This window comes from Solanum dulcamara, chromosome 9 (assembly GCF_947179165.1).
Source record: "Solanum dulcamara chromosome 9, daSolDulc1.2, whole genome shotgun sequence".
Taxonomy (NCBI): Eukaryota; Viridiplantae; Streptophyta; class Magnoliopsida; order Solanales; family Solanaceae; genus Solanum; species Solanum dulcamara.
In genome coordinates, this window is record NC_077245.1 from 43740518 (window position 1) to 43762743 (window position 22226).

The following is a 22226-nucleotide window of genomic DNA, read 5'->3' on the forward strand; positions in this document are numbered from 1 at the left end:
TGTTATCTCACTACAGAGTATACTCTTCCTCATCTTTCATTATTCATACTTGGGAACCATCACAAGTACTGCCGACCTATATATATTTGAATGATAATGTTGTGTCGTCTAGCAGAGCCTAGAAGAAGGTGACTCGCGCAGTCAACTGACTCTTTTTCAATAGAAAAGAATAGACAAATCAACCTAGTTGGGTGGTTAATCTCAGAGATCTTATTGGTTGGCAAACCGGAGATGGATGACCATGGTCCCAACCTTACCAGCACCAGAGTTTCTAGGGGCACTAACATAAGAAAAAATGGTTGAAAAGTCTATTGTTGGAAATAGAGTAAAACCAGTGTAGTCAAAGGCGTGCTTTAAGCGCTGAAACGAGGCTCAAAATGTGTTGAGCACTTTGCCTCGCTTTATGTGCGCTTCAGTGTCGTCATCAAGGTTCTAAGACAAACTTTTCTTTGCCAATGAGTCTCTTTTGAAAAAGTCACACTAAACAATTGATATTTCACTTTATCACATTTTTTTTCAATTTCTTTGATCATATATTTGTCATTCATGTTTATAATTATTAGTCTTGGTCTAAACATATATATTTTATTTTTTTTCTCCCTTTTCGCCTTTTTTTAATTAAAGCCCACGTTTTATTTGCGCTTAAAGCCCCAACGGACCTTAGAGCTTTTTTGCGCTTGTCTCCTTTAATAATATTGAGTAAAACAACCCCAAATCCGAGGAGCTAATCCAAAATCACCTACTCGATTGACAAGCATAGCTTTTATAGCTTCTTTATTTGCCTGAAGTCTTGTAAATCAGAAATGAGTTAACAACTATGAAGCAAGACCTACTCCCTCCCATCCCAGAAATAATTGAAAAGAGTTATCTCCCGTCACCAACATTGGCATAAAAAGTAGAAATGATAAATAACACATAAATCGAGGGCTAGGACAGGGTTCCAAACCTTCCTTAGTCTCAAATAGGGCGCAAGCTAGGGACAATACTATATGAATGAGACTTCATCCTTATTACATTTCAAGCGATACCTCAAATTTCTAAAATGCTCCTCTAGTGCCGAGCTTGGTAAAATCCCCCCCATCTTGACTCAAAAGTGTTCTGAGTCTCCGTACACTGTACTCACTCGGGTATTGAATCCATCATACATGTTCTTAATCACCTTAACGTTTGCCACATGTACACTCTGGACTTCAAGAATCTCCATAAAACCTCTATCATGACTTTGTAGTATATCTTTTCTAGATACATGAACACCATATGTAAGTCCTTTTTTCTTTCCCTATACTGCTTTAACAATCTCCTTAAAAGGTGAACGGTTTCCATTATCGATTGCCCTGGCATTAATCTGAATTTGTTCTCGGAAATCAATACATTCCTCTTCATCCTCATCTAATCACTCTCTCCCAAACTTTTATAGTGTAATTTTGTAATTTGATATCCCTATAGTTGTAGGGTAAATAAATTCAGATGCCAAATAATGAATTGTATAAATATAGGAGTATAGGACCCTGCAGCGTAGATTGGTTTTCCTAGTTTGGAGGACTAACAGATATATTATTATAATGGTTTTCCTACTTATTTTTATCTGTTAAGCTCTGTGTTCTGCTCTAAAATTTCAGCAAGATTAGTTCGAAATTGCGGGTTTTGATTCGCTGAACATGCTTTGTGAATGCTGAAAGAGAACCTGGAGTTCCCTAATAGTACATTACAAAAAGTGGCCTTAACAATGCTACTTATGTATAAAAAAAAAGAAGCAGTGATATCAATAGGCTCGCTTAAGCACCAAAACAAGACTCAAAACATGTTGAGCGATTCGCCTCACTTAATGTGCGCTTCAATGTCGTCACCAAGTTCTTGCCAATGAGCCTCTTCTGAAGAAGTGACACTTAACAATTGATATTTATCTTTATCGCTTTTTTAATTTCATTGCTCATGTATTTGTCATTCATGCATATAATTATTTAGAGCCCGTTTGGATTGGCTTTAAGTTGATATTTAAAGCCTCTTAAAGTCTCTTTTCAGCTTTTGGACGTGTTTGCCTAATGCTAACTTTAAGCCAGAAAGTTCTTAAAGTCAGTCAAAAATGAAAAGTTAGGATTCCTAACTTTTTTTTCTTAAGTGCTTAAAGTCATTTTCATTGACCATGAAAATTACTTGTATATCCTTTATATTTTAACTAAATTTCCAAACTACCTTTTTTATTTTTTTAATCCTAAAATTCACATAATTTTCCTCATTTAAGCATTTTTATCCAAACACTCAACTGCTTATTTATAAAAATAACTTTCAGCACTTTAAAGTTCTAAAAGCACTTCATACATAAAAGTTACTTTTTTTAAGTCCATCCAAACGGGCTCTTAGTCTTGGACAAACATATGTATTCATATTTTTCTTCTGTTGCGCTTTTTTTTAAAAATTAAAGTCCACGCTTTATTTGCACTTAAAGCCCCAAGGAACCTTGGAGCTTTATTGTGTATTTTGCTTTTGATAACACTGGAACAAAAAAGAGAATATAAGCAGTGTTTTTTTTTCTTAATATAGTCAGGTAATTTTATTAATGAAGCAGAATACTAAGATAGTACAATACAGATATGAAAAGCAGAAAATCTGTAGAGGATGAATTTGAAGAAGATACTCCTTTTATTCATTTCTTATGATATTTGACAAGACATGATTTGATAATATAAGAGGGTGTGACTTATTTTGATTGTTTTTGATTTTTAAGCTCTTTTTTCTCCTTTTTGTAGTGTTTGGGAAAGATAAAAGGTACGTTTAAGCACTTACTTTGCCAGAAAAGTACAAAAATAAGCTAAAAAGCTAAAAGTTGGATATTTCCGACTTATGGCTTTTAGCTTTCAACTTATAATCTACTTTGTAAAAAGTCTATCCAAAAACCTTCCAAGTTCAATTAAACACCTCAATCATGTTTTGTCAAATACCACAAAAAAATAGTGATACAACAACAACCCAGTGGAATCCCATTAAGTGGGGTCTGGGGAGGGTAGAGTGTAGGCAGACCTTACCATTACCTTGAGGAGGTGGAGAGGCTGTTTTCGAAAAACCCTCGGCTCAAGTGTCTCAAACCCAAGTAACAAAATAATAAACAATAAATACAACATTGCAATTAATAGGAAAGTCTACAATGAAGAAACAACTCAGCAAAAAAAGTGATAATATAGATACACTACACACACAAAACGCTGATCTTCCACTAAATCCCTCCCCCTACTAACCTTCTACCCTAATACGTGTCCTCTACTCCTTCCTATCTAGGGTTAAGTCTTCGGTAATATGGAGTTGTGCCAAATCTTGTATAATCACTTCTCCCCAATATTTCTTCGACCTAACTCTACCCCTTTGATTCCCCCTATAACCATCCTCTCGCACCTCCTCACTGGGGCATCAACGCACCTCTTTCGCACATGTCCAAACCATCTCAGCCTCGCTTCCCTCATCTTGTCCTCCACAGGGGCCACAACTATCTTCTCTCGAATAACCTCATTCTTAATCCTGTCGCTCGTAGTATGACCACATATTCATCTCAACATCCTCATCTCCGTAGCATTCATCTTCTGAACATGAGAGTTCTTGACTGGCTAGCATTCCACTCCATATAATAGGGACGGTCTAACCACCACTCTATAAAACTTTCTTTTAAGTTTGGGCGGTACCTTCTTATCACACCAGACTCCAGACGCAAGCCTCCATTTCATCCATGCCACCCAATGCGGTGTGTGACATCACTGTCGATGTCTCCACTATCCTGGATTATGGACCCAAGATACTTAAAGTTCTCTCTTGGGAATAGGTTGTGTGGCAAGCCTCATATCTGCGTCTGCTTCATCTACCACACCACCGGATTTGCACTCAAAATACTCTATTTTGGTCCTGCCCAACCTGAATCCTTTGGACTCCAGAGTCTGTCTCCAAACCTCCAACCTAGCATTAACTTTGTCCCACGTCTCATCAACTAATATTATGTCGTCTGCAAATAACATACACTAAGGAACCTCCTCCTGAATAGATCACGTCAACTCATCCATTACCAAGGAAAATAGGAAAGGACTAAGGACTGATCCCTGGTGTAGCTCCATCTCCACTGGGAAGTGCTCTGAGTCTCCTCCCACCGTTCGCACCCAAGTCTTAGCTCCATCGTACATGTCCTTTATCGCCCTAATATACACCATCGAGACACCCTTAGCCTCCAAACACCTCTAGAGAACATCCCTCGGGACTTTGTCATACGCCTTTTCAAGGTCAATGGACACCATATGAAGATCCCTCTTCCTTTCCCTATACTTCTCCATCAATCTCCGCATAAGGTGGATGACTTCAGTAGTCGAACGTCCTGACATGAATCCAAATTGATTCTCAGAAATAGACACCCACTTCCTCACCCTTACCTCCACCACTCTTTCCCAGACCTTCATAGTGTGGCTTAGCAAAGGAACCATTGTACTCCACCTCCATTCGTCGGGTATTTTTGCCATCTTAAGCATAGCATTGAACAACCTAGTCAACCACTCTACACCTGCCTTGTCCGTGCTCTTCCAAAAATCCACCAGGATCTCATCGGGACCAGTCGCTCTTCCCCTTCTCATCCTGCTAATAACACGTCTAACCTCCTCAACTATAATACACCTACAGTACCCAAAGTCCCGTAGTCTATCAGACTACGCCAAATCGCCGAGCACAATGTCTCTGTCCCCATCTTCGTTTAAAAGTTTGTGGAAAAATAGTGATAGTAGAAGAAAAATATTAACGTAATAGTTGAGAAGTTTGTTTGATAGAGAGAGCAGCACAACAAAGTTTAAACTTAAATAGGTTAATTAGTTTGAATTCTTGAAAGTTGTATACACATAGAATAGTGTCAAACATTTTAAAACTTCTCAAATAGAACGTGTCAGAAAATATGTCGAAGTTCATGAATCTTTATATTATAAAACAGGCATTTTGTTGAGAAATAAGGAAGAAACTTTTAAGGGTTGCCTACTAAGGATAGTTACAAAATATTATTGCCTTCTACAAAAGAGTAATAATATTCTGCTTGATCAGTTGATATCTGGAAAAGCTGCATGCTTTTTAAGTGACTGGTAGTAGCAAAATAAGGAATCATTTCACTTGTTCAGAGGCAACAAGCTAGCGAACTAAAAGCTAGAAATTATATAGGACCACTTAGCTGGACCATTTCTAAGAGGCTAGAAGCCTTTGCATCTATTTAGTTCAGCTATTGTAACTAAATATAAGTTCCTTTTACATTTGTGTTGATTGTCTTATTTCCTCATTTTGCAGAGTGATTCCGAATATATGGCTGGTCAGCTTTCAGCGTTTGGTTATGCTCTGAGTGATAATCCTGATGAGGCAGACCTCTGGATGATAAATACGTGAGGCGTTTTTCCTTTTTTCAGTATGCATACTTGTCTTGTGCTTTCATCTGGAAATAAGGAAGCTTTGCTTAGTTTCAATATTTTGTAACATTTGCATAGCTAAAAACAAATATTTTTTAAGAGGCTTACTGCTCATGGCTTCTGGTTTCTTTGCTATTCTGCATCTATTACGTCTTCATCAAGTGAAAGGCCTTCTTTCCCTTATTTCCATCCCAGCAATAACCAGCTCTTTGGGACAGAAGTTTCTCTTTGTAACGGATTTGAATTGATGTGCATGTTGTATTTAAATGTCATGGTTTTCTTTTTTTAAAGTTGGGGGATCAATGGAGTTAGAAAATTTTCTTTAAAAATTATATATATATATTTATGTAAATATGTACAAGCCAGTGTCTTTTTTACCGTGATGTTTGGGCCAGCTTGCGCACAAAGAAATGGCTAGTGTCTTAAAAAGTGAAAACCGCAAAAAAAACAAGCCCCTGAGGCTTTAAGAAAGAATAAAAATCAAAGTGCTCGCTACTTTTTTATTTTTGAAACTGACGAAAAACAAAGTGCTCGATTTAAGTCGCTCATAAGAAGGGATGACTCTGGTTTGCATTGCTCCATTGGTTTAAGCGACAAAATGATCACATTTAATAACGATGGAGTTTAGCACATTTTTTTTATACTCAGAATCATGTTATTGGTGTTGACAAGTGAGGTTGCTCCAATGGCAAGCACACTCCACTTCCACCACGAGGTTGCAAGCTTGAGTCACCAAGGGAGCAAAGTGGGAGAAGAGACCACTGTTGACTCCTTGGTAATGGGGGATTTGGGGGATAATGATATCGAAAAATGATAATGTTATAGTCACCAAGGGAACAAAGTGGGAGAAGAGACCACTGTTGACTCCTTGGTAATGGGGGATTTGGGGGATAATGATATCGAAAAATGATAATGTTATTGATGTTTTACCACAAATACAGGGTCCACTCATGCCTTGGGTTTGATTAAGTCATATTCTTTCTTGTTTTTATGTCAATGCAAATGTATGCACCATCTGTTATCCACCTTTTTTGGTTCATGTTTTTTTATGAATTTTATGCTTAATCCCAAAACTAGGGGTCATTATGCTAGTGCAAATATCATGCACTACATATGTCTACAAAAGAGGTTTCCATGCCTGCATACATAAGCTTAGCAGGTTATTGCTCTCTGCTAGTGAGAATCTGTCGGCTGTAGCTCAGGCTTCTAAATGGAATATTTCTGTATTATTTGCTAACTAATTTCAAGGTTTCAGCTAATATACTCTCTCATATGATACAGATGCACAGTCAAATCTCCTAGTCAGTCTGCTATGGATACTATTATAAGTAAAGGAAGAAGTGCAAAAAAGCCATTGGTAGTAGCAGGTTGTGTCCCTCAAGGAAGCCGTAATCTGAAAGAGCTAGAAGGAGTTAGTATAGTAGGAGTTCAGCAGATTGACCGTGTGGTTGAGGTTGTGGAGGAAACTTTGAAAGGTCACGAAGTTCGGCTACTAACCCGGAAGACATTACCAGCACTTGATCTTCCAAAGGTGCAAATTTGAAATAATTTTCTATTTATTTGAGTTGAAACTTTACCAAACAATAGAAAATATCTGTTTTGAGTTTATGACCAGCTTTCATTTATTACAGTAAACATTAGCTCTCATATATTGGCCCCTCAATTTATTTGGATATATCTTACAGGTCCGAAAGAACAAGTTTGTTGAGATTCTTCCAATAAATGTTGGCTGTTTAGGTGCTTGTACTTATTGCAAGACGAAGCATGCCCGTGGTCATTTAGGAAGTTACACAGTTGACAGCCTTGTAAGTCCTCCGATATAACTTATAAGAGTAGGAAAACCTATATTTTGAGTTTTCTAGCTTTTTGATTCAGAATTTGAATTTAGGTGGGCCGAGTCAAAAATGTCATTGTTGATGGAGTGAGGGAGATCTGGCTGAGTAGTGAAGACACCGGGGCATATGGTAAACTTTTAAGTTTTTTTTTTCTTCATTCTACCTTTCGAAGAAACAGATGGGGGTAAAGGGGAAGGGGGGGGGGCGTCCATTTTATTTCTTGAAACTTGTGGTCATCATTATGTCATAACATTTGTGTGGTTGGAAGATTTTTAAAACATCTGGTCTTAAACATGTCATAACATTTGTGTGACTATAAAATCTTATCGTTTAAACTAAAAATGGGAAATTCAAGCTAAATTGTTTTCAGATTTAGAAAGGTTTCATTCTTTTTTTATCAGACTAATAAGGAAATAATGTTGTTCTTTTTATAATGGAGAAAGTAACAATTATTAAGCACTAAGAAACACAAAATTGAACATGTTTTAAACTTGTGTCCTTTTAGTTTTACCTACTTTTCTCGAGTGACTTTGACATATTATCTTGATTTAGTTACTACAATAGTATTGGCAATACACGCAAGCTGTGAACGGTAGAAAAGCAATAGTTGGCGATAATGCTAGTCTTGTGACATATTTAAGTGTAGGACACAAGCCTAGCATGCTTGGGCTCCATTTGTTTGCATTAAGATTAAGACATCTAAATGATTAAGAAGTATTTTCAAGATCTGAACACTGAGAGCCCGTTTTTTTTTTTTTTTGGGAACAGACCCTACACGAGGCTCCCACCTCTCGTGCACAGTCAGGGGTTGAGCAACACCCCCAAGCCTTAACATAAATAACCAAAATAAAAGTACAAGGAGGGGGACATAAACCTTACCTCCGATCCTATGTTGGTTCATAAGTCGACTAACCTACTAAGGTCGGCTAACTCATCCCCGATACAAAAAGGGCTAACTATAACTAGAAAGCATTAAACCTATGAGAGGACTCTTCCCGGTACAAATCAACTAAGAAAGCATAAATGAGGGAGACTCTCCCCTTCCATGAGAAAAAATTAAGTAACCTACACTAGTCTTATTCAACTATGCTACGTATCTGACATAGCTAAATTGAAGAAGAACAAGTATACGAAACTTTTATCTCGCATGGGATGGGAAATTCTTTTCATCTTTGCTCTTTTTAGTCTTGTCATACCAAGTAAGTCCAAGGAAATATTCAGCAACATCAATAGTAGCAGCTAAGGAGGATGAAAGGATAGGAAGTAAATGGAGCTATAGCAGCCAGCAGCCTTTGGGTTGTTGTCGAAGAAGATGAAGACTAGAGTAGTTGTATAATGCAACTTGTATGTGATGCATCCCTGGCTTGAGCAGCTGGTTGGATGTCTATCAGTGTGTGCCTTGCATTTTGCATGGTTCCATTGTTGTTGAAGCTGATCAGGGGTATTCATATACCTGCATACCCACAAATATACCAAGAACCAAGTGTCTTGGATGTGAGGGGGCTGTTGCAGGTGTTGAAGGAGTACATCTGGTGTGCAGGGAGAGTTGATGGGAGTAGGTGAAGCCCTTGCAATTGTGGCTGATATCATCCTTTGTCTGTGGCTTTGTTTACCTGCACAAACAAGCAACCAAAGAGCCAAACAAGTGTGAGAGTTGTGGGGGCTGTTGCAAACCTGTAGGCAGCTTCTTATTGGCTCCAAAGAAGAATTGAGCAGCTCCTTTGATGGTATCTTATGTGCTTGCACATAACAATTAAAGGAGCAAGGAGCTTCAATAGTTTTGGGGTACAATGGATCTGCTGCAGGTGTTGCAATGTAGGCATAGGTATGGTTGTAGGGCTGGTGTGTTGGTGAGGTCCTAGCTTGGAAGGCTGTTATCTCTATGTTGATTCCTTTTATTTGCCAAGGTTCCCCATCAGTTGTTGTACCTACACAAAAATCATCAAAGAAAAACAAACAGCCAACCAAACAGAAAAACCAGGATGGGCCTTGTGTAGGGGTCTTGGAGATTCTATTTGATTTGATGGTTGTATCTGTGATGTCCTCTATGCATTTGTTGTTAGTGCATGTTGATGAATCCTTCCAGCAACCTGCAACAATACAACAAACAACCAAAGGCAAGAAAGAACCTGCAACAGCTAACAAAAAGGAAAGGACCTCCAAGAGTGCTTTGGGGTCTATTAGATTTTTCAACGTCGCTCGACTAACGTCTCCGATTATCCGATTGAGTTGAAACTTCATGAGGTTTGCACATAAATCCTTTTCTTTATCCTTGCAAAATTTGAAATCTTTTTGCCCAAGTTGGAAGTTCCAAATTGCAAATTGCTCTCTCTTTAGGCTTAAGACAGCTGATTTTTTCAAGGTCGCTCGCCTACCGTCTCTAATTGTCCGTTTGAGCTGAAACTTCTTGGGCCTTGTCAATATAGTATTTTCTGAAATCCTGCAAATTTTGGAGGCCTTGGTGCAAGTCCACATGCTGCAACTCACCCTGCACATCCTACCCTGCTGAAGCTTAGATGTTGCAGGGGGTTTGGAAGTTGTATTTGTGATTTTCTCTATGTATTTGTTGTTAAAGAAAGTTGATATATCACTCCAGCAACCTGCAATAATACAACAAACAAACCCAAGCAAAAAAGAGCTATCACAAACTAGCAAAAAAGAAGGGACCTTAGTAAGAGCTTTGGAGCCTGTTATCTTTTTCCAAGTCGCTCGACTAACGTCTCCAATTATCCGTTTGAGCTGAAACTTCATGAGGTTTTCATATATAGCCTTTTCTTTAACCTTGCAAAATTTGAAGGCTTGTTTCCCAAGTTGGAGGTTCCAAATTACAAAAGGATCTCTCTTTAGGCTTAAGACAGCTGATTTTTTCAAGGTCGCTCGCCTAACGTCTCCAATTATCCGTTCGAGCTGAAACTTCTTGGGCCTTGTTAATACAGTATTTGCTGCAATCCTGCAAAGTTTGGAGGCCTTTGGACAGGTCCACATGGTGCAAAACACCCTGCACATCATACCCTGCTGTAGCTTAGGTTCAGATGTTGCAGGGAAGAATTTGGCATGAATGGGAGGCTGAAGAGAGGTCCTAGTATGCCATGCTGTTGTCCCTCTTCTGGTGAGGTGCTTTGAACCTGTATAGACAAGTGGTAAAGAGACAAACAAGGGAAATATATGCACAGGCTGCTGCAAGTCCTTGTGTAGGTCCATGTTACTTCCATAGTGGAGGAGGTTGAGATGCTTGTTGTTGCAAGCTACTCCCAAGAGGAGACCTTTAGTTGTGATCAGGATCAGCTCCTTAGAGTACCTGCACCCACCCATAAAAACAGAAAAACACACAAACAAACAATTCTGCAAGTTATAATAACTAATACTAATGACTTGTAGGTGTTCCTTGAGTATTGCAGGTTGGTGGATCTGTTGCTGAAGGATGTTGTTGTTGAGAAATGTAGAAGGTTTGTATGTACCTGCACAGACAACCAAGAGAGGAAAAGAAAGAAGAACTACCCTACTCCTTACCTCAAGAGGCAAGTTGTTATGTCTAGGCAAGCAATATGAAGAGGAGACTCTCCCCTTTACAATGGTCCTAATTATAGGATCTTCAAAGTAGTTATAACTATACATAGAGATATCCAAGTTGAAGATCAATTAGAACAGCAGTTTTGGGGAGGTCAAGGGGGGTTTCTTGATCCTTTTGAGCCTTCTTCTTCTGAAGTTTGTCATTCCCAGCATGTCAATTTCCATGTGAGCTCTAGCTTCCCTGGGGAGGTCCTGCTTGGTGAAGTAGAGCTCAGGAGCTGTGCATTTATGGCTGTATTTGGAAAGACTATCAGCTGTGGAGTTGGCTTCTCTGAAGATATGTTTGCAGCTGAACTCTTGGAATTGAATGATGAGGTTATTGAGTTTGTCCAGCTGTTCTTTGATAGACCAAGGAGGCTTTGCTTCATGCTGCAGCCATCTGATAAGGAGCTGTGAGTCAACCTCCAGCACTACCTGAGAGTAACCAAGATGAAGGCACCAAGAGAGACCAAAGATTGCAGCTTTAATCTCTGCTTGGTTGTTAGTTCCAGCACCTAAAGGAATTGCATAAGCAAAAATGAGCTCACTAGATGCATTTCTAAGGATACCTCCACCACCAATGTTGCCTGGATTACTGAGAGCACTGCCATCAGTGTTTAGTTTCACCAAATGATCAGGAGGCTTGGTCCAGCATACAGGAGTAACTTTGGTATCTTGGTAGCATTGTTCAACTAAGAGGACCAGGTCCCTCCAGTTGTGAGGCCAACTAATATAAGGAAATGCACTATGTAGCAGATGGAAGTTGTCCTTAAAAACAGAGAATTTAACCCTTGCAAGGTTAGACTGCTTTCGTCCATACTTGGAAGCACATCTATTTTTCCAAAGGCTCCAACAAATGAAGATAGGGAGAGCCTGTAACAAGAGCCTGTGGGCCTCATTCTTATACTTTGAATTCCACCACCTCATTAGCAGATTTCTAAGAGGGATGTATTCCTTATTAATGCCCAAAGAATCAGCAAACCCACTCCAAATACTCCTGGCAAAGGCTCCTGCAACAAAGATATGGTCTATGGTGTCTTGGCCAGGTCTGTAGCAGCAGTAGCACTGAGAGGGAGGGTGACCAAAGCTGATAAGTTTGTCATTGGTGGGAAGCTTTCTTCTAAGAGCCCTCCAAACAAGAAAGGAGCACTTGAAAGGTATGTGCTGGTGCCAGATATTGGAGTTAATCCTGTTTCTATGCCTCTTGTCTCTGATGATATCCCAAGCAGAGGAACAACTAAACTCCCTAGAGTTGTTAAGAGTCCAGCATGGCTGGTCTTGTTTGAGGGGCTGGTGGTTGATGTGAGTAGCAAGGATGGTAGGAACAAATTGGGGAGGGGCCTGTTGAATGAGCAAGTCTGCATTCCAATGCCCATTGTTCATGAATGCTGATACTTGGGTATTGTTGAGCCTGCAGCTGTGAGTGCTGAATTGAGCTAAAGGACCAATACCCAGCCAGTTATCCCACCAAAAGAGGCAAGAGCCAGACTGGATTTGCCATTGTATGTGAGGCTCAACATTGTGTTTATTCTTCATCAGGTGCTTCCAGATCAAAGATTGTCCAGTATCCCATTTTTTGGTAATGGGATTGGACCTTTGACAGTACTTGGCTTTGAGAAATTCCCCCCCACAGAGTGTTTTTGGTCCTAAATACCCACCACTGTTTATACTGGAAGGACTTAGCCACATCAGAGATTTGTCTCACACCAATACCTCCTTCATCATAGGGGTAGCTAAGGTTCTTCCAAGAGGACCAATGGTACTTCCTCTTATCATTCTTCCACCCCCAAAAGAAGTTTGCAGTGATGCTCTGAATTTGTTTGATAGTGGTTGTAGGAGGGGAACTAGCAGAGAGAAGATGAATAGGAAGGGCTTGAATAACATGCTTAATCAAAGTGGCTCTGCCTCCATAGCTGAGGAGCTTAGCCTGCCACCCTGTTATTTTATTCACAACTTTGGTAATCAGATCAGAGTAGTAGTTGATCTTCTGCCTACCAATGTAAAGAGGGCACCCCAATTAAGTGATAGGGCTGGTCTTTTGCTTGAAGCCAGTGACCCTCTTGATCCTTCTTACAGTAGACTTGAAAGCATTAGAAGGGACCATGAAGTGGCTCTTATCTCTGTTGATCAACTGCCCAGAGGTACTTTCATAAGTGTGCAAAGTATCCATAATGAGCTGCAAGGTTTGAGACCTCCCAGAAGAGAAAATGATAACATCATCTGCAAAGCTGAGATGATTAATCTGGGGGCCCCTCTTTGCCATGAAAAAGCCATGATAATGGGGATGATGGTGAAGGTTGTTCATAAGTCTAGACAGCATTTCAGCCCCAAGGATGAACAAGGCAGGTGAAAGAGGGTCTCCTTGTTTAAGGCCTCTTGTGGAGTGGAAAAAACCATGTCTAGAGCCATTAATGATGATGGAGTACCAGTTATAGGACATAATCCTCCATACCATATCTATGAACCCTTCCCCAAAGCCCATTCTCCTCAAGACCAAACAAATGTAGGACCAAGAAACTCTATCATATGCTTTGGCCATGTCCAACTTGATGACCACATTACCACCCACATTAGGCTTCTTTATCTGATGAATGATCTCTTGAGCAAGCATGATATTCTCAGAAATGCTCCTATTCTTGACAAAACCAGATTGGTTAAGGGAAATAAGATTAGGAAGAATGGGGGCTAGTCTAAGAGATAAAAGCTTGGAGATAATCTTGTTAGTGAAGTTGCTAAGGCTAATAGGCCTAAATTCAGAGAGCTTGTTAGGATGGTTCACTTTTGGAAGAAGAACCAAACAAGTATGGGTCAGGTATTTGGGCAAGGTTTGACCACTAAAGAAGGCAAGGATCACTCTGAACAAGTCTTCCTTAATGATCTCCCAGCACTCCTGAAAAAATTTTCCATTCATCCCATCAGGGCCAGCTGCTGAGTTGGGATTCATAGAGAATATAACAGTTCTCAATTCTTCTAAGGTAGGAAGAGCTTGGAGGTTCTTGTTCTGAGCATCACTGACTAGTTTAGGAACACACTGAAGGACATCTTCCTGAATATGTTGTTCCTCACCTGTGAAGATGTGTTGAAAATGATCACAAGCAGCCCTCGCTATATCTTCTTCTCCCTGTAGCCAGGTGCCTTCTTCATCTTGAATTCTATGAATGTAAAGTTTCCTCCTCCTTCCTCTGATGACTGCATGGAAGTACTTGGAATTCATGTCACCTTCTTTGAACCAATGCAATTGAGTTTTTTGTTTCAACATGGATTCCTCTAACTTCAAAAATCTAATATGCTCAGCATTGATGGCATGCAGGTTGGCTCTACATTCCTCAGAATTAGCAGAAATTAGCTCCTCTTCAGCTTGTCTAGCCTTGTCCTCATACTCTTTCACCTTGGTATATATGTCTCCAAAATGCAGCTTAGACCACCTACTAAGGGTAGTAGATAATCTCTTCATTTTCTGATGGAAACACCACATGGGATTGCCTTCAGTAGGACTGTTCCAGCAGTTGCTAACAGTCTCCATAAAAGCTGGGTGATCAGTCCAGCAGTTCAGAAATTTGAAATATTTGATGTGGTGATGATTGTGCTCAGTCATTTCTAACAACAAGGGGCAGTGGTCTGAGCCCACAGTAGGGAGGTGAGTAATGGTCGTCTGAGGCATCACTTCCAGCCATTTGTCATTGACCATACCCCTATCTAATCTCTTCCAAATTCTGGAAAGAATACCCCTCTGATTAGACCAGGTAAACTTCTGACCAGAGAACCCCAAATCCTGCAAGCCACAAGCTTCAATAATGCTAATAAACTCAAAACTTTTTCTCATATTGTAGATGGCACCTCCCAGCTTTTCCTCAGGATCTGTAATCACATTGAAATCACCTAAGGTGCACCAAGGAAGAGAGGTATTGGACTGCTGAAGCATACTATCCCATAGAGGTCTTCTAAGGTAGTCTTTACACTTAGCATATACAAATGATACAATGAACTGATTAGGATTCATTACATGGTTAATTTCACAAGTAATCACTTGCTCTCCATTATCTAGAATCTTGCAATCCACATCCTTGGTCCAAAAAAGCCAAATCTTACCATTTGGATTGCTAAGTGCATGGTCCATATTGAGCTGATTTTTGAAATGATGAATTTGAGTGCTATCAGAGAAAGGCTCCAAAATAGCAAAAAGAGAAACCTGATGGATATTCTTGAAAGCTTTAAGTCTTTCCATGACTCCCTGGGTATTAATACCCCTCACATTCCAACAGAGAGTACTAATCATTGGGATATTTTGGAAGTGTAAGATCTAGTGTTTGGTCTACCTTTGGTGGCAGTGCTACTTGGTTTGGAGTTGAACTTGGTCCTATAAGTACCTCTTGGAGATAATCCTTGAGAGTTAGCAACCTGTTGGATCTCATCTTCATACGCATTATCCCTGGATGAGTTGAAGGCTCTTATCAATTGTTCACTTACCACATCATCCTCATCATTTTCCTGCATTGGCTGGTTATCACTATCTTCCTCATCTTCAGATACACACACAGCATACTCATCAACTTTAGGAGGAATTTCACTGTTGGTGTTAAGAGTACAATTGAGTTGATTAGTTGCCTCAGGAGTGAAGTCTGCTGAATGGAGGGGAGTAGTGGGGATACAATGGGCCTGAAGAGGAGTTATATCCATTCCCACTTGATCATCATCTAGTACAAATTGTTGACAACTCTGACCAACCTGCTGTAGAGAGGTACTATCAAAAAGCTTAGAAATTTGGCATTTCTCAGCATGATTTTTTTCATCAATTTTCTTCTTTATAGCATCCCTCCTTTTTTTACTCAACTTATGCTTTTTTGCAGTAGAAGGCTTGTCACTAGTACTGGCAAGAGATCCCAAATCCTTAGCCACAGAGCCCTTGGGACTTGGCATGGTAGGACCCTTTGTAAGATCTTTTTCTTCAGTAGTTTCAAGGTGGGCAGTAGCATTTATATCAGTGTGTTCAGAGGTTGCAGGGGCTCTAAGGTCACTCCTAGGGTCAGTGTTTTGGTTCTCATGCAAAACATGAGACAAATCCCTTCCCCTTGTGGTTACCCCTTCCTGCAGGTTAGGGTGTGCCTCCTTTTCACTTCCATCCTGACCCCCAACAGCTTCAGCATCAATAACATCAACAGTATTAAAAATTGGGGGCATCCTGGGGGTTGGGAGAGTAAAGTCAATACCTGAGTCCATTGCAACATTGGTCATTGGAGTAGTACCTGTTAAGATTGCCCATTTTAATGCAAGGCATGTATTTGGAGGATGAAACTTCTCCTTATGAGTTCCATCTTTGGCATGGTGTTACTAAATTTCCCAACAAGAGTATATTTGCATCTTTGAGCCAATTTAATCATGAAGTCATCATTGTCATATATCACAGCTGGTAACCCTTGTCTAGTGGTATAAATAGGAGTTGATAGCTCAAGAGGGGTGTCATTCTTAGCTTGGTTTAATCTAAGCTTAGAAGCAAAGGTTTGGATCACAGTGTAGGGGGCAGGGTGAGGGACCTATTCCTTTCTATTGGGGAACTGATTCTTTTGAGGATTTCTATTATTGTTTTCAAGTTGTTGAGGTTGGGTATTAACAGGTTTAGGGGCTTGATTGTTTGGGCTAGGCTTATCAAAGTTGGAGGATATTTTTGGGAAGGTATTTTGAGTGCTTGTATGCTTATGAGTTTGAAGTATGTTGTTGGTCAGGGTCTCAGGATTAGTATTAGGCTTGGTAGTGTTATGCTCATTACCCTGCATAAGATTGTTAGAAGCAGTACCAAGGAGTGTATTTGCTCCATTGGATTTCAACAAATTAACATCAACATTCATAGAAGAAGAAATATGCCCAGCTGCACTATTCTCATTAGTATGATAATTTTGCATATCAGCACTAGGCACCATAATATTATGTTCAGTACCCTGCATACAATCATTAAGATCAGTACCAGGGAGCTTATTGACTCCACTGGATTTCAATTCATTAGCATAAGAGATTATGAAATTAGAGGCCTGCCCTGCTGCACTACTCTTACCATTGTGAGATTTGTGTTTATCAACATTAGACTTCAGATTACTTTTCACATTTTGTACACGATTATTACAATGGTCAACAGCATTAGGATGTAATTGAATTTCAGGAGAACAGGTATACTGACCTTGACTTAGTATGACAAAAGTTAGAGAATACTTACCTTGAATTCCTTTGTTTGAGCTGTTGCTATGATGATCCGAACTAAGTTGAAGTTGATCATTACAATTCCTTTGCGTAGTTAGGTAAGAATTATCATTGCCAAGATACTGAGTTTGAACCTGAGCCAATGTAGGTTCCTCAGTTTGAGACTCATTATTCCTGTGACCATTACCTTCAAGTGTGCCTTGACGACTTTTAGAATTTGAACTTGTAGGTGATAATTCGAGTTCAATGGTGTGTCTGGGCATCATCACAATACCTTTAGAGACCTTTTGGCATTGGTCCCTTGTCATTTGGTTCATCGGAGCTCCGGCAGCTCCACCTTGACAGTCGTCTTGACGACTTTCCAAATTTGAATTCTTTGGTAGTGATTCGAGCCCTCCCATATAGCTAGGAGTCATCCCTGCACTGTTGCGAACCTGCTGGTATTGTTCTTGTGACAATTGGTTCGCCGGAGCTCCGGCGACACCATTACCTTCAGTTGTCGAATGGATATTCGAAGTTGTTGGTGGTGATTCGAGCTGGCGCTTGATGCCTGGGAGGTGCTCCTTATCTAGCTGAACACGATGGTATTGAGTTTTAGTCGATAGGGTGGCCGGAGCTCCGGCGCTGCCGACAATTTTTTCGTCGGCGATGGCAACACCGGTGAAACTTATACCATTTTGTGCATCTTGACTTGGAGAGCAAACCCCAGTGGGTCCGAAGTCTCGAATGTCGCCGGAAGTTGTTCGAATATCTATTTGTTTTTCCGGAGCGACTGTGTTCTTCAGCTCCAAGTTTGAAAAATCAGTGTGCACAATTGGTGATATAGTTTGTTCTAATTTTTGGACTTTATGTAGTCCAATAACTGAGGAATCATATGCACTTGTTCTTACTACTCGAATCAAACCATCCTTTTGCAAATCGATGATCTGCTCTCAGCTCCTCCTCAGAAATGTCCACAGTGATCGCCTGAGTATTTGGGGGATTGGAGGAGCTGTGTTTGGACTTTCGGGACATGGTAACTTGCGTTACGTTCGTCTCGACAGGATCTACGATCCTATCTTTCGAACGAAATGTTTCAACGTCGGGAGGTGGTTCCCCTCCCATACCTACTTAATGCTCACTTGTGTGACTAGTAAAAAAAGTAACTTTTATGTATGAAGTGCTGAAAGTTATTTTTATAAATAAGCAGTTGAGTGTTTGGATAAAAGTGTTTATGCCGAAGAACTGAGGAAAATAATGTGAATTTTAGAGTTAAAAGAATAAAAAGGGTAGTTTGGAAATATAGTTAAAATATAAGGGATATAAAAGTAATTTTTATGGTCAAAGAAAATGGCTTTAAGCACTTAGAAATTTTTTTTAGAAATTCTAACTTTTTATTTTTGGCTGACTTTAAGAACTTTATGGCTTAAAGTTAGCATTAGGTAAACACCACAATAAGCTAAAAAGGGCTCTAAATGATTAATACTGTTTGTTTTTCAACTTTTGAATGTACATAATTTGTTTATTTTTAAACATAATAAATATAATTCAAATTAAAAAAAAGTAATTAAATATAAATTTAATATAATAAAATTAATATTTGATTAAAAATACATTTATGTTCGTTAGTGATGGTGGAGATAGTTTGTAGTGGTGGTGGTGATAGTAGAGTTGGTTGATGATAGTAACTAGCGGTGGTGTTGGTGGTTGGTTGTAGAGTTGGCTGCAACAGCAGTAGTGGAAAGTAGTGATGGTGGAGATGGCGATGGCGGTGGCGGTGGCGGTGGCGGTGGCGGTGGCGGTAGTGGTGGAGGTGGTAAGTGTGGTAGCGACTATCATAGTGTTTGGTGGTGGTTGTGATGAGAAAGGTAGTTGGTGGTGAGGTGGTGGTTGGTGGTTGTGGATAGAGTGGTGGTGAAAATTATTTACATAAAAATACCTCTTAATGATATTAAAACTTTGTTCAAGATGTTAAGGGTGTTGTGCGTAGGTTGCGCCGGGGAAGAGTGACCGAACCTGACGAGATTCTTGAGAAATTTTGGAAGAGCGCGAGCTCGGTAGGTTTGGAGTGGCTGACTAGGTTATTTAATGTCATCTTTAAGACAACAACGATGCCCGAAGAATGGAGGTCGAGCATAACGATCCCTCTATACAAAAACAAGGGGGATATCCAGAGATGCAACAGCTATAGAGGTATCAAGCTTCTAAGCCATATTATGAAAGTGTGGGAAAGAGTGGCGGAGATGAGGGTTAGGAGAGACGTGTCTATTTCAGAGAACCAGTTCGGATTTATGTCGGGACGCTCAACTACAGAAGTCATCTATCTTATGAGGAGACTGGTGGAGCAGTATAGGGAGAGGAAGAGGGATTTGCATATGGTATTCATCGATCTAGAAAAGGCTTACGATAAAGTTCCATGAGAGATACTATGGAGATGTTTGGAGGCTAAAGGTGTACATTAGGGTGATCAAGGATATGTATGAGGGTGCCAAAACCAGGGTAAGGACAGTAGGAGGGGACTCAGAGCACTTCCCAGTTGTGATGGGGTTGCATCAAGGATCAGTCCTTAGTCTGTTTTTATTTGCCTTGGTGATGGATGGATTGATGCGACAAATTCAAGGTGAGGTGCCATGGTGTATGCTTTTTGCGGATGACATAGTCCTGATCGATGAGACTCGTAGCGGAGTTAACGCTAAGCTGGAGGATTGGAGACATACCTTGGAGTCTAAAGGTTTAAGCTGAGTAGGACCAAGACAGAGTACTTAGAGTGCAAGTTCAGTGAGTCACCTCAGGAGGTTGGCATGGAAGTTAGGCTTGGTGACCAGGCCATCCAAAAAAAAAGTAGTTTCAAGTACCTTGGGTCTATCATGCAAGGCAGCGGGGAGATTGACGATGATGTCACACATCGTATTGGGGCAGGGTGGATGAAATGGAGGCTCGCTTTCGGTGTGCTATGTGACAAGAAGGTGCCACTACAACTTAAGGGTAAGTTCTACAAAGTGGTGGTTAGACCGGCTATGTTATATAGGGCGGAGTATTGGCCAGTTAAGGTCTCTCACGTTCAAAAGATGATAGTAGCCGAGATGAGAATGTTGAGATGGATGTGTGGGCATACCAGGAGCGACAGGATTAGAAATGAGGCTATTCGGGGCAAGGTAGGAGTGGCCTCGGTGGAAGACAAGATGCGGGAAATGCGACTGAGATGATTTGGGCATGTGAAGAGAAGAGACACAGATGCCCCAGTGAGGAGGTGTGAGAGGTTGGCCATGGATGGTTTCAGAAGAGGTAGGGGTAGGCCGAAGAAATATTGGGGAGAGGTGATTAGACAAGACATGGCGCAGTTACAGCTTATCGAGGACATGACATTAGATAGGAGGGTGTGGAGGACCCACATTAGGGTAGAAGGCTAGTACATAGTCTCGTTATTCGTCCCTATTAGTAGGCGCATTAGCGCACTATAATTTCTTTTGTGGAGGACTTAAATTAGGATAAAAGGCTAGGTGACTTATCCTTACACCATAGTAGTTGTAGTTCTGCTCATTGTTTATTGCCATTTGATTTTTGCATTATATTGCTGTTTATAGGTGTTTATAGGTGTGGGGCCGTTGCACTTTGATTATCTTATTTATTTATAGTAGTTAATGCCTCTTTCTTTCCATACTATTCTACCATGACTTTCTCACTTTTGCTATTCCTTCTTTTCATCTTGTTTTCGATATGCTTGTCCCTATCTGACCTTTTATCTTGTTTTCCTTTCTTGAGCCGAGGGTCTTTCGGAAACAGCCGTCCTACCTTTCAAGGTGGGGGTTAGGTCTGCTTACACTCTACCCTCCCCAGACTCCACATGGTGGGATTATACTGGGTTTGTTGTTGTTGTTGTTCAAGATGTTAATGATTAAGACCTATTAAGACCAAATAAATGCTTAAATCTTAATGTAAATAAATGCACTTAATGTCGGAACCATTCAGATTCAATCCTCCATTAAGTGCAAACAAATGAGGCCTTAGTCTATCAAGAATGTAAAGCTCTTGTGTGTTTCTCGATTTCGCAGGTCGTGACATTGGAGTTAATCTTCCTATTCTATTGAATGCTATAGTTGCAGAGCTTCCTTTGAATGGAAGTACAATGCTCCGAATTGGGATGACCAATCCTCCTTATATTCTTGAGCACTTGAAGGAGATAGCTGATGTCTTATGTCATCCATGTGTGTATTCTTTTCTTCATGTGCCAGTTCAGTCGGGTAGTGATTCAATCTTGGGTGTAAGTTTGAATTACATAATATTAATCCACATTAACTTTTCTTTTTGCTTTTGGACAACCCTTGTGAAATAGGCCCTATGCTCGCCCTCATAGAGTTATGTTATTGCCACAAAATTGTTCATCATAAATCTCTCTTTTCTCTGTTCGTCAATTTCAGGAAATGAACCGTGAATACACTGTGGATGAGTTCAGGAAGGTGGTGGATACATTAATGGAACTGGTCCCTGGGATGCAGATTGCAACGGATGTAATTTGTGGATTTCCTGGTATGTCTGCACATCTTGCTGCCTAGTAAGATGTTTTCAATAAGTAGTATACCTGATTTTTGTCTCCACAAGTTAGAAGCTATTTGCTTGGACTCTCCAAAAATGTTGCCGTACCAGTGGCGGATCATCCAAAAATTCGATATTGGAGAATCCAACACGCACCCGCCGATATTTTAGTCCGAGCAACATAGGTTAGAAGCTTAGTCTTCCAAGTAGCCACTCTACAAATTCTCAAGTCCCCTCCTCCTTGGAATCAATTAAATTGCAGTGTGATTTTAGAATAGGATTTTTTTCTGAATAATAAAATGAAACATCTTTCTCCTTTTATAAAAAGAAAATGGTTGATTTATAATCCTCATAACTACTGTAAAAAGGGGAAATTGTTCCATTTGCTTCTTTTTGGTCATATTCTATTATCAGATTATTCTAGAGTATCAAAATTGGCTACTGCTTATTGTGTTGGAGCCACTGTTCAGACTTCTGGTCTGAAATATTGTGCAGTATTTTGATTTTTATTATGATTTTGCCAAATCATCAAGAGTTTAGCCTTGGACCTAGATTTATTTTGATCAATTCTGCTGCTGGAAAGACCTTGCACCAAGCACGACGTTTTGTCCTTGCTTTGCAGGTGAAACTGATGAAGATTTTGCTCAGACAGTTGACCTTATTAAGGACTACAAGCTTGCTCAAGTTCATATATCACAGTTCTATCCTAGGCCCGGTATGCTGTTTTTCAGTT

The 22226-nt window shown here is 40.1% G+C and overlaps 1 protein-coding gene across 1 annotated transcript in view; it reads left to right on the plus strand.

The window, feature by feature from the left end:
- LOC129902297 (uncharacterized) overlaps window positions 1-22226 on the plus strand; it is a 29645-nt gene that overhangs the window by 5803 nt on the left and 1616 nt on the right. The window contains exons 3-9 of the mRNA XM_055977475.1: window positions 5293-5384; window positions 6690-6939; window positions 7094-7213; window positions 7297-7372; window positions 21013-21221; window positions 21379-21487; window positions 22116-22208. Coding sequence (XP_055833450.1) covers window positions 5293-5384; window positions 6690-6939; window positions 7094-7213; window positions 7297-7372; window positions 21013-21221; window positions 21379-21487; window positions 22116-22208 — 949 coding nt within the window. The remainder of the gene's footprint in view (window positions 1-5292; window positions 5385-6689; window positions 6940-7093; window positions 7214-7296; window positions 7373-21012; window positions 21222-21378; window positions 21488-22115; window positions 22209-22226) is intronic.